This window comes from Platalea leucorodia (genome assembly GCF_965183815.1).
Source record: "Platalea leucorodia genome assembly, chromosome: 5".
Classification (NCBI taxonomy): Eukaryota; Metazoa; Chordata; class Aves; order Pelecaniformes; family Threskiornithidae; genus Platalea; species Platalea leucorodia.
The window spans coordinates 99709769-99722691 of record NC_138827.1 but is presented as its reverse complement, the minus strand read 5'-3'; the positions used below and the strand labels follow the sequence as shown (position 1 = coordinate 99722691).

Sequence of the window (12923 nt, the reverse complement as noted above, 5' to 3'; positions counted from 1 at the left end):
ATGTTATAGAAATAGTGGAGACCAGAATTTGAAATATTTATCATAATAAAATAACCAACAACTCCTTGATAAATGTATTTTCTGTATATTCCCCAACAAGCATATGATTTGTTGGAAAAAAAAAAAAAAAAGGATTTTAGTATGAAAGAGCAAATTGGAATGCTTTTCTCACTATTAAAAGATGGTCAAAACCTCCTTTCAAGGTGAAAATGCACATGCATTTCCTCTTAAAGAGTGTACGTGTCAATCAGCAAGCTTTTACTTATTACAGACTCCTCAATCTGATTAGATCAGTTTTCCTTTTTGCAGTTTTCAACACTTTTAGATATCCCCGTGTATCAGTTTCTTTGGACACAGCCAGAAGTTCCAACTAAATACACAATGTAAGTTAAACAATTTTTTGTTAACAACATTTTTTGTGTAGCAAACCTTTTGTGCACAATTTAGTTAGTAAAGCATAATCAGGCCAAAATAGAATCTCTTTCATGGCATTGGTAGAAGTTTCTCATTAGATAACTATGGGAAAAATTCAGTTCTGCAAGGTATAGTTATAAAAAAAAGCAATTTGTACTACTAAAATAAGAGACAAAGGAAAAAAAAATAAAGAATGGACCAAGATCATTTTGATAAACACTTGTATGGGCGTAGGTACACGTGTAGATAGATAGATAGATATGTGCATATATATATAAATATACCTTCCCCTCCTCAGCGTTTTGTTGACATGAATTGTGAACTTCTTCTTCTCTTACTAGTTTTCCAGGCCATGAAGTCAGTCCTTTGATTTGGCCCCAGACCAAGTCGCCAACATTAAACGTCCTCGGCCTGTAATGTATCAGCTCATTTGAAGAAGGGGAGTCTGGGTTCCTTAGGTCATCTTCACTACTGATGCTTTTAGCATCTGAAGGGCTAGGCACACACCCATTAATGCTTTTGGCATTAAAATCTCCATTGTAATGGATATAGTCTTTAACTAACGAACTTTCCAAGCTATTTGAAGAACTTGGAGATTGCTCCTCCAGAATCAGGTCTTGTTTAGAAGTGTTCAGCAACTCCCCAAATCCTCTGTTCTGCTGAGGCCTATTTCCGTTTATGTGTGCACATCGTTCCACAGTGTTCTCCAGTCTTTCCTTAAAACTCATCATAGTTCTTTTGTAATTGTTATACCTGAAATTCTCCTCCAACATTTTATCACTTTGACAGTTTCGCTGTGATAACAGTATCTGATGCTGCTCGCCTTGTAATAATGGCAGTGTGGAGATGTTATTGGGCCTTTCGTGACAAGGACTACTATGGATATGGGTAGAGTGGTCTAGAAACTCATCACATTTCCACCTATTTATCTCACTGACAGGACTCTGCTCCCCTTCCCACTGTTTTTTGGGTGTGTTACAACTTGTGGATTTGTAATATTCATACCCATCCCCTTCACTTGAATTTTTACCGTGCTCTGAATTCTTCAGTATTCGTGTTCCTCTAGTGTTCCTTATCCTACCTTCATGATCAGAAACGGCAATGTTTCTTCCATGGATTACTGCACTGACAGCACTAGAAAGATTTAATGGGTCACCAATTGAGGCTGTGAAGGCACTCATGGCACTCAAAGCTGGAATGGGACTCATTTGTGTTGTACTGCTAACAGCAGTGGTGATTACTACTTGCATTCCTTTGCTTGCAGCATCTACAACTGCTTTGTAGATAGCGTCCACCGATGTATCACCCTGAGCAGCGACATTGAGGTTATCCTTTGCCTGTTGTCCAAGAGATGGTTCAGTTCTTTGCTGCAAATCACAAGATGTTTCTTGGAAAGGAGGAAGCATAGTGTTGGAGCTCTCAGGAACTGGTGCCATTCCCATCTGAGTGATCATTCTTTTGTTTAGGACAGCAGCATCTTCCTGCATTCTCACCTGGAAAAAGTAGAGAAAAAGACGGAAATCACTATTCTGCCTGAAGTTCCATTTCAACAGACAAACTTGGTTTCATTTTAATGAAAAAATCAGGATGGTGGCCAGGGTGACTATTTGTTACAGTACATAATTTCAGTTTGCTTATACATCAGTTATGAAGTTTAATGCTGAACAAGCTAGACAGAAAACAAAAAAAGCATAATTTAGAGGAAAACAAAACCACTGGCTCTTAGACTTTGTCTCATGGATCAAAATAGATGCCTTGCATGAAACGATACAACCTGCTGAGACTACATTATCATCTCTTTCAGCATCTTTTCAGGGATTTCCTCTTCCGATTGAAGTACAGCACCCTCCTTTTTTCTCTCAAGTCCTAAACAACTCCACCAAAGTCAATATTTCGGTTCTCAACTATTTTCTTTCGTTCCTTCCCAGACCCTAATTTTGCCTCTTTCCTCCCTGCTAACTATTCTTCTGGGCTCCTTCTATGCTCCTCATTCAATTTCTGGAATGTAGGCCATAACTGTCCTCTGGAATTGTCTAACATTTCTATTTTTTCCCTTTCGGTTATGTGCTTCTCTCGTGGGATCTCTTTTTACTTCAGTCCCTTGTAAACCATGCCTGCATCCCTTTGCATTGCAGCTGTAATGTCAGTGAACGGTAACCTTCAGATTAAACTAACTGTGCTTTTTATATTTCTTGTCACATATGTAGGCAGTGAAGACGATGTCAATAATAGTGCTATAATAAAAAACTGTAAAAAAACAAGGGTAAAATATTTCCAAATGCTCCTTTAAATACTTACCATTACTATTTATATAACTGAGAATCTGAAGCAAAAAATACTGACATAAAGCTACTAAAATTCATACAAAACCAAAGAGAGGTAGTAGGCAGCTGAAGGACTGTGGTTTTGCAATAGCAGTGAAACATCTCCACCGAGAAAATGACACATCTTTTTCCTTCTTAAAGGGTAAAAGCACTTTCTGGCGCTATCTGCATGCTTCTGTCTTCCTGTCTTGAGTTCTGCAGCAACCACAGCAATACTGAATAATAATAAATACGTATTTTAACTCTGTTTTTATTACCTATTTTGGTTGCTATGCTTCCTGTCAGTATGTTAGTTTGATAGTTCAACTTGCATTATGAAGAAGTGTCTACCGAAGTGGAGAGCAGGGAGGTATCACTTTTGCACAGGTTGTCATTGCATATTCATTTTACTGCCTGTTTTCTTCAGTCTATACAATCCCCACCACAGCTAGCTCTTCCTTTCCATTTCAGTGACAATATAAGAGGACTGGTACACACGGTCACCTATAATCGTTTACTAAGTTTCTAATTACTGTAAAGTGGTATCAATATTTATTTCTCACCACTGAATTGTTAAGAGTGGTCTAAATGGGAATTTATGATCGCTTCTGCAGAATGGAAGATAGTTTTGCTAAAAATGTATAGTAATTGTCAGAACACACATAGCATATTTTTTTCAATACACGCAGCATAACTGTTTCCAAAGAACCTACACCCAATTTCTAAGGAAGAAGGTATCAAATTTCAGTAACAAATGTTACTGATTTTAAAAATCCAAAAACCACTGAAAGAGGCAAGCAATTGTATATACTATATTGTCTTAATCACTCAGCAAAAAAAAAAAAAAAAAAAAAAATCAAACTACGGAGGATATAATTTTACCTACTGAGAGTTGCATATTTGTTTGAATATTGATTTCATTTTGCTTTCTACCTGGAAATTTTGGAACAGACATGCCATGGGGTTTGGGTTGTTAGCTGGGCCAGGAATTGGGGGCTGGCCTTGAAAGCCCTGCATGTTCTGATACCCCTGGAGAAGGTGCTGTTGCTGCTGATTTGAAGGAAACATCTGATTGTTGTTTAATAGCGACTGGAGATGACTCAGCTGATGGTTATTCAAAGTAGTGTTTATAGATGACATGTCACCTGTAATTCAAACACAGGGAAACATAAGTCAGTATAGTTTTCAACAGTCAGGAGGAATTTCCTTGACTCAAATTTTAACTGACTGCTAAGCAAATGCCTCTGTAAAATAACACTTTTCCCCTTCAATCTTCTACGGAATGGTCCTCAAGGCATGTGTCTCCTACTCTTTATTCCTTTATTTCTTCAGTATTGCTTCTTTTGCATGTCACATCTATCTGGACTCTTTCTAAAGGTTTCTGACATGACTGCCTGTGCCTTTGGAACGGTAGACAGCCAAGTATGGCAGAATGAGCTTCTATCACATTCCGTGGCTTGGAATCTTACTCTTAGTTTCCAAACAGTGACTGCTTCAAACAGTACTGGGGTGGTAAGGGGGAGGAGGAGGAGGAAAGAGAGAGAGAAAGAGAAAATAATTTAAAAAAACCCAACAAAACTAGTTTTTCATTAACGATGACAAAATAACGTGAGCTAACTGCAAATGAGCAAAGGCTTTTTGGCTCACAGACATGTCAGCCAACACTCTGAACAATTTTTTTTTTTTACATTCTCGAGAAACAACTGTGTTAACATTTTGTATTACACGAAAATCTCAATTTACATGAAAATTATAGTTCTAGTAAAATAAATATGCTGTTGAACCTGCCTTTATGAAATAATAAAGCTTAAAAATGTATCCATTTCCTAGGTGGTGGGTTTTTTTGGTTTTTGTTTTTTTTTTTTCATTAAAAGCTCATGTTTTTCTTACAATTGCCATTTGCAGAATCATTGGTTCGTTGTATTTTACATGGAAAATGCAAAGTAGGGTTGAGCTCACGATAGCCATTTAGTAGGTAAGTATGAGGTATTAAGTTCAAATACTTATCAGCTCTTTACCACTATTTAATTCCTCCTACTGGTCTGTTTATTAGATTACGTAGTCCAAACAACAGAGGAGGTACTAGCTATATTGCATATTCCTGGTAAAAATCATCAAAAGATGGAGGACAAAAAACTCGTATTTAAGGGCTTTTTAATCACTTGTTTTGGGATGTAGGTGTTTGTCAAGTGAGATACCCTGGGTTTCTAAACTACAAGCTAAAGCAATAAAAACAAAGAAATGAGAAAATATAAATACACAATAAAGGGCTCGAAGGGCAACCTTCCTCTTTGAACTTGTGCGAGGACCTACTTCGAGTGCTTTATGGATTACTTTACGGGGAGTGTGCTTACAGTTTTGGCACTTTCGATTCATTTGGAAAAATGCACTTGGCCATTTTTCATCTATTGCACAGCTACTCGTACTAACCCTGTGATGCCACATGCACTTGAAATCAAACACTGCATCCCAGAGATGCACCTGTGCTTTTACTACTTGAAAAATGAAACAAGTCCAATTGCTTACAGAATTTTAAGGTGTATATAGTAGGTCTAGGTGGCATCAGAATTAAGAATGGAATGTAAAATAATTTCCAAAACCAGTATTAAATGTTACTGAATTAACTTAGGATGTATTTTAAATTTCTGACAATAACAGTTATGTTTTTCTCAGTAGAAATAAACAAGCTGTAACATACAAAAGCCTTACAAAGAGAAGTATGATAAAGTGGAGTCTTTAAAAATAGAAACTAGAATCAGAAATTCCCCCTCCCCAACCCTCTTCCTTTTTTTTTTTTCCTTTTATATCTGTGAAGAAATTGAACTTACCAAGCAGACCTGTCCCCAGTAGAGGGTTAAGTAGCTGTGGCACCACAGAGTTATTGTTGAGTTTAGCTGGACCAGATGTATTCCCAGCATTATTAGATATGTTCAGCAATGTTTCTGCCATTGACACCACTGCTGTCCCACCACCCAGGGTTGAGACAGACAGTGCTGCCACTGCTGATGATGTAGTGGTTGTGGTAGTGGTTGCTTGGGAGGAGGTGGCTATGGAAACCTCTGGATGATTAGCAGTGTTGCCCGATGCAGAGTTCAGGACACCTCCCACCAGCTGGGGATTCAAGGCCATTAATGCTGAGGCCCCAGAGACAGCGGGGAGCAGCAGGGGGTTAGAAGTAGTGTCAGTGCCTGAAAAGCTCGGTATAGGGTTGCCCAGGGGGTTGGTTAAAAGGGTCTCCACCCTGTTGCTTTCTGACTGATTGCTTGGCAAATGGTCAGGTGGGGCTGTCATCTGTGTTACTGAGGGTAAAGGGTTATTTTGCTGTTGCAACAAATCTGAGATGGTCAGATTGAAAGATGGTAAGGGAAGCATGGCAGCTGCTTGGGCTTGGTTCTGAAGGAGGGTTGCTAGAAGCTGAAAATGAACAGGTTGTAATACCTGCCCATCCACGTCACTGGAGAGAAAAGCTAAAGCAGCATTTACATTCGGGTTGAGAAAACCTAAAGGGTTGAGGTTGACCTCAGACTTGCCTTCTCCTGCTGAAGGCTGTAGTATATTTAATAGATTCTGGTTTAGGAGATGTTGCTGATTCACTGGCAAAGAGATAGGTAGAGAATTGAGGAGGTTTTGATTCAAAGAATGTGGAAGATTGTTGTTTGAAGAGCTGTTCTGCGGAAAATGAAGCGAGTGTTCGTGGCCAGCAAAAGGGAAATCGCTCCCAATGGGCAGCTGGCTCTGAAGTGGGTTTCCAGCTGCAGTAGTGACTATAACACCATCTTGAAGCACAGATGTTGTCTTTGTGATGGCAGGTTGGCTGGTGCCAGCTATGGCTATCGATGATGACGGTCCTGAACCCCCTGCAATGCAAAAGAACAAAACTATTAATAGAATACTGCCTGTTGGGAGACAACCATCGAAGTTATAAAGTAACTAGGCTAATCCGAAACAGCAACGTTCGATACCCATGCACAGGAAGGAAAATGTTTTGAGCACCCAGACTTGAGTACTTTTTAAATATGAATGCATCTGCCATCAGCTACTTCAGACGCTACGTGCTGTGCCACATCTCATCAGAAATTATTTAACTATACACTTGTATTTCCCTTAAATTTCTTTGAGTGGAGATATAAGAGGATTTCATTCATTACATATTTTGATTAGCGTAAACTGAAAAGCAACCATAATTTAACATAGTTAGTCGTGGACCAGTACAAAATTAACGACTAGGAAGAAGGATCAATGGGAGACACGAACGATGTTGGGTGAGAGAGTGCGAGTACAGGATCTAAATGTAGAAGGGAACCTTATGGTCCTCTATTTCCTGCTCTATTCCATTAATGGGGTTTTGGAGAATTATTATTTAAAGCATTATTTTGGACTCCTGAAGAAAAATACAATGATGACTATGATAAAATCTAATGAGCAAAATATATTATGGTCAAGGTAGGGTAGCAGACAACCCCACCCCCATCCCCAACAATTATAAAGAAAAAACATGTAAATAATTGGGGTGGTCTAGTCATATCCATCACTTGGCATGAAAAGTAAGGCCAAGTGGGTAGATTTACTAGGAGGGGGTGACACGGAAAGAGTGAGAGAATAATAAAGTTTATTTGGTTGTCTTTATACCCCTTTACCAAAGATGAAGTATAAAATAAATTATTCATTGTCTTTTACTTAAGGCACAGTCTTCAACTGACAGTGGTCATACACAAAAAAACATGAGAGGAGACTAGGAGAATTAAAGCAAGCGAAATTGCCTTGAACTACACCTTTCTACTTTATTCATTGTGATTCGTTGGAGAACATTCGAGTATTAAAATTATATACTGCATATATAAAAGACTGTATAATTATAAATATATTTAACTATGGTTTTGACACAATAAAATAATTTTCCATTCTCAACTGCCCTGCAAATATAGCTCATAGGATAGAGATCACAAGGTATCAATTATCAGAAAGTATCAATTACCATTTTTCTAAGCAAATACTATCTGAAAGGGGATATGCGACTACACAGTTAACTGGTAAGAACTGAATCAAAGCCTTACATCATTTGTAACTTAAAAAAACGTTTTCCAAGTACTGTAACATTATGACAACTCAAAAAGGTACAAAATTAACACAGTACAGGAGGCGCTGCATTGAACTCAAGAGAAGAAAGATCACACCCTCTCTCCCAGGTACCATTATCACATTTCAATACAGAAATTAAACAATAAATTAAAAAAAGGGTAACGTAAGAACAAATTGTAATCATAAAGCAGAGGATAGCCTGTTCTGCTGTGAGGAGAAATATGTTAGCAAAGCAATAAAAGCCATTTCACGACAAGGACATTTCTCTAGGCAGCAGTTTGGAACAAAAAAACAGATATGCACTTGAGGAACAAAAACCCAACCGTGCACTGAAAACATACGTCACATGGGATTTCCACTTACGGTTTTGTGTTTAACATTTCAGATCAGGCAGGAATAGCAAATGCTCTGTATCTTGACACCCCCAGCCCTGCCAAATGCCTCGTATATACCTGAGAAACTGGCTCCCCCGCCCTCCCGGGCTTCCTAGCTCAGAAACACCGACTTCCAAATTATAGACACCTTCCCCATAAAAGCCAACGAAAAGCTGCTAATCAGACAAGTTGCTGAGAAATTATTCAAAACTAAAATGAAGCTAGTAACAGCAAACCTATTGGTAGAGATGAATGAAAACCACAGCTATGGCAAGTAAGTTTGTTTTCTGTCAATGTAGCTGTGCTACCGGTTACCTAATTCTGGAGAGAAGCCACCGCTGGCAATGCCTCCAAAATGGAATATAACAGAAAAAAGAAAGATTCCCTCAAGCGCATGTTTGCGCATGAAGGTGTACGTGACCTACTGAGATGACAAGTTAAAAAGATTTTTCATGTGTGTTCATTTTTTTTTTTCCTTCTAGCATTTTGCTAGTCTTGTAAATAAGCCAACAGGTAAACATAGTTCATACAAATGGGCGGCATAACATAAAATTAAATTCAACGTGTATGTTTACTATTTAACACACAACCGTAAACTCTGGTTACTCAAATTCAACTACACGAAACCCAGAGAACCTGAACTAAAATATAACTGCACATTTTCCTTTTTTTACTAATCTCTGAAATATTTTAAACTGCATTTTTAGAAAAGTAATAGAAAAGTCTTTATAATCTTTGTGGCTAAAAGCAAATTCTTTTTGTTTCACCGGAGAAAAGAAAACATACCCACTTATAATAGTTTCAAACTCTCGTGCCAGGCTTGTAGTGGATCAGTATGTTACAGAGCCCACAGCGATACACATTATTAACTATCAGGTACCTGTTTGCTCACAAAAAAGGAAATTTTCCATTTTTTGTTTTGTTTTGTTTAAATCAGTATCCAGAACTACCACTCCAAGCATTTAAATATTAGGAAAAGTCCCAAAGACCAAACTACAGACTTAAGAAATACCATTACAAAGTCACTCCTATATGGCTTTAACAGAAGAATCCGCTGTACCACTGAAATGACACAAGATGGATGCGTACCGTACTTAAAAATACATAGGGCCTCTTAAATAACGTTGGTTGAAAAATTGCTCACTGAAGAGAAACTCTGTCACTGCACTTCGAGACACACTTAACGTTAGTCTCTCCAGTTGTAATCTAGCTTAAGATGGACCCGGTAATACCTCAACATCTTCAGATGGCTATTCCTCCCACTTGTAAATGACCTTCCACACAAAGCTTACCATCATATAGATAAAAGCAGGCTACCACCACCTTAACCTGACCTGCAGGAATAGTCTGATATACTGGACTTTCTAAGCATGAGTTCATTTCAGGCAATATTTTTTTGGGAAACTCTCTATTCCTGCAATAGGGGAAAGACAGATATACAAGCTTTTTCCTTGGTAGCTATGAAAGGCTTCCCTCGGTAGTAGAAATCACATTCAACGTGTTAAGCAGCACATGGATAGATTTTTAATTCAGACAGGAGGCAACTATTCTATATCCAGACCTCTCATGAATATAAAACCTAATTTTGGTATTTTCAAGTGGACCTAATCTCTGTTTCTAATTTATTTATGATCCTATTTTCCATTCCACTCAGGTAAAGGACCACACGGAAGAGTATCTGGTGTGAAGCAAATCTCAAACTTGTAAAATTGTCACTGGGTTTTTGTCAAACGCTGCTCTGATTCCTATCCTCTGTCAAACACCGCTTCTGGAGATCTAACCCCAGAGGTCTAGAGCACATTCAACACTTCCTTTTCTCCAGATTAATTACGCAATTAATTAATTGCTACTGGGGAAAAAAAAAAATCTTGATGGATTCTGAGTAGGAGGAAGAAAATGTGTCCTTATTTTAATCCAGACTTGAGAAGTTTGGGAGTTGAAGAGGCGATGAGCAGCCAGACTTCAGCAGGAAAAGAAAAAACAGGCAACTACTGTCCCCCAGCTTCTGTTAAACCTGCCTCGCAGAAAGACACAGTCGGAATTGGTGTAGAAAAGCCCTGAATTGGGTAGCAGCTAATACAATATTCACAACTGCATTCTGGGACAAATCTATCTCCAGTGACAGACTGAATTGCCAGAATATGATTTCTGGATCTCTTCCAAAATACCGTCTCCCACAAGTCAATATTCCAGATGAAGAAATGCATGCACACCCATTCTCATTAAAACAGAGTGCTGCTAGACATCTTCTGAATGTTTGGCCCCAATCCAAAAGACAAAATCTGAATTATTTTTTCCCCTTTATAAAACATGTATAATTTCCATAATTGTGATTGATAGCGCTGCATCAACAAGATGCAGAATTCCATCCTCCTCTGGGAGGACCACGAGAGCCCTCGGAGAGCCCTCTGAACTGTTCTTCCCCGGTTTCAAAACGAAATCTCCCAAATCCAGGACGAACATGAGTAGTCCCGTCTTTTTGACTCACAAGGAGATCAGGTGTGATGAGAAGAAAGTGATGCCCAGCATCGGCAGCGTGAAGATGTGAAAAGTTCTCTGAAACAGCATGGAAAAAATGTAACATGCCTCATCAAGTCTTACGAGGGGGCTGGGGGAGCTGGGGGGGCTCAGCCTGGAGAAGAGGAGGCTGAGGGGAGCCCTCATCGCTCTCTGCAACGGCCTGAAAGGAGGCTGGAGCCGGGGGGGTCGGTCTCTGCTCCCCAGGAACAAGCGATGGGACGAGAGGGAACGGCCTCAAGCTGCGCCAGGGGAGATTTAGATTAGATATTAGGAAAAATTTCTTCCCGGAGAGAGTGGTCAGGCCCTGGCCCAGGCTGCCCAGGGAAGGGGTGCAATCACAGTCCCTGGAAGCGTTGAAAAAGCGTGTGGATGTGGTGCTTAGGGACATAGTTTAGAGGTGGACCAGGCAGTTGGGTTAACAGGTTGGGCTTGATGATCTCAGAGGTCCTTTCCAGCCTTAACGATTCTATGATTCCATGACCAAAGCAACGGTACAAGCTACACTGCGAGTACAAGAGAAGAAAAGTCCTAATAAGAGGCCTGTCCTTTCAAATCAGGCAGTAGCACCAAAGCATAGCAGCGGTGATCTGGAACTGACTCTGGATGTCCTTTGAGATCTGCCTTTAATTCAGAGTGACATCTAGACCCATACATTGTATTTATTAGAATTTTCAAAGAGGGCAGGACGACATTGGGAACCAGATGGTGGATGTCAGCTGAAAAAAGGTCCCTACGCAAACCAGCTGCCTTGGCCAGCAGTGCTGTTAAGGAAAGCAGGACTGCGGTTCTGACCATTTCAGGCCTGGAGAAGGATGACAGCCAGAAGAAAAGAAGATGCACTACAGCACCAAAGACTTTGGACAGTGCGTTAGCTCACCCAAAACTCGACCATGATACGGTCCGTTATTGCTGTATCTAGGCTCCAAGATGACAGTTAGGAGGCTTTTGATGAGAAATGCGAATGGAGTTGAGAGCTAAAAGGAAATCACAAGTTTGATTCCAAGTTTCATAAAAACATGGTATTTCGAATCCTGGAAACCCAAGGCATCATACATGTTAGCTCAGTAAATAACAGTCCCTAATAATCAGAAGCTCTTAGGAGTAAAAGTAGAATGAAAAAAAGATGAAGGAGATAGACTAAAAGCCATAAAAGCCTAAGACGAACGCCGGCTTCCAGCTCCTGCAGACGCAGACGTCTGCCAGAAGTTCTTTTGCCAGTTGTTGAGAAAAAGGAACCGTCTTTGTAACGCAGTGAGAAGAAGAAATATCCAGAATGCTGAAGAAGTAGATCTATTGTTCTCTTAGAGGGTCAAATAAATGTTTTCGGAATAAATGAAGGGAAATTGAATAGGTTATACATTTTAAAAATTATGGCTATACTATTTTATTTATGAGCATTTTTATTTTGTTTTCTTTTGAAAGCAGGTTTATTTTCCTGTGTGGATTTTATCTGTGTTCCTTTTTTTGAAGTATTGCTTGACAGGTATTCTTAAGCAGATGCAATATAATAATGGGTATTATGAAATCACTTTGTGTTCAAGAAGATTCACTCTCCCTGCTCACTTAAAATAAAGAAATTAGAGTGGAAGATATTTATCATTCATATCTCAGCACTGTCCTACCATGAAAAGACAGGAACACATATGTACACATACGCTATTGGGATGGCAGGATATAGCCAGAGGACTATCTTGCTTTGAGCCCTGGTTTTTAAACACTATTAAGATTTGAACAATATGAAGACTTGGACAGCAAGCTTCAATGGCTGTCCTCAGAAAGAGACGTTGGGGTATGATTGATTTCAAACTAAACAAAAGTAAAGAGTCAAAAACCATATAACATTTCTGCAGTGGAAGAAGAATTGTGTCTGCATAAAAATACGTGGGAAGAGTAATGACTTCACATGCTGTGAACAACGCTCAGCTTGCTTACAAACCAGACAATTCAAACGAAAGCAAACTATTGCAGTCTTCACAGATACTAAAAGTACTTCTACCAAATTAAAGAACCTTAACTATATATGCATTTTCCTAAAAAACTGCAGTTAAACATACCAATTAGAAAATTACAATGGAAATAATATTTTACAATGCATTTTTCTATAAGAAACTATCCATTATGTATTTTAATATTTCCATAGTCTCAACTGTGTATTGCTGAGATTTGTAGAATAAAAATAACCAATTAGACAGGTGTATTAAATACTTAGGAAACTTAAAGTGCAGAACTTGCT

The 12923-nt window shown here is 39.0% G+C and overlaps 1 protein-coding gene across 21 annotated transcripts in view; it reads right to left on the bottom strand.

Moving 5' to 3' along the window:
* Positions 1 to 12923, bottom strand: part of MBD5 (methyl-CpG binding domain protein 5) — a 155212-nt gene that overhangs the window by 23485 nt on the left and 118804 nt on the right. For all 21 annotated transcript variants that reach the window (XM_082312656.1, XM_082312670.1, XM_082312667.1 and 18 more), the window contains 3 exons: positions 5546 to 6574; positions 3651 to 3862; positions 699 to 1907 (listed from right to left, as the gene is read on the bottom strand). In XM_082312656.1, coding sequence (XP_082168782.1) covers positions 699 to 1907; positions 3651 to 3862; positions 5546 to 6574 — 2450 coding nt within the window. The remainder of the gene's footprint in view (positions 1 to 698; positions 1908 to 3650; positions 3863 to 5545; positions 6575 to 12923) is intronic.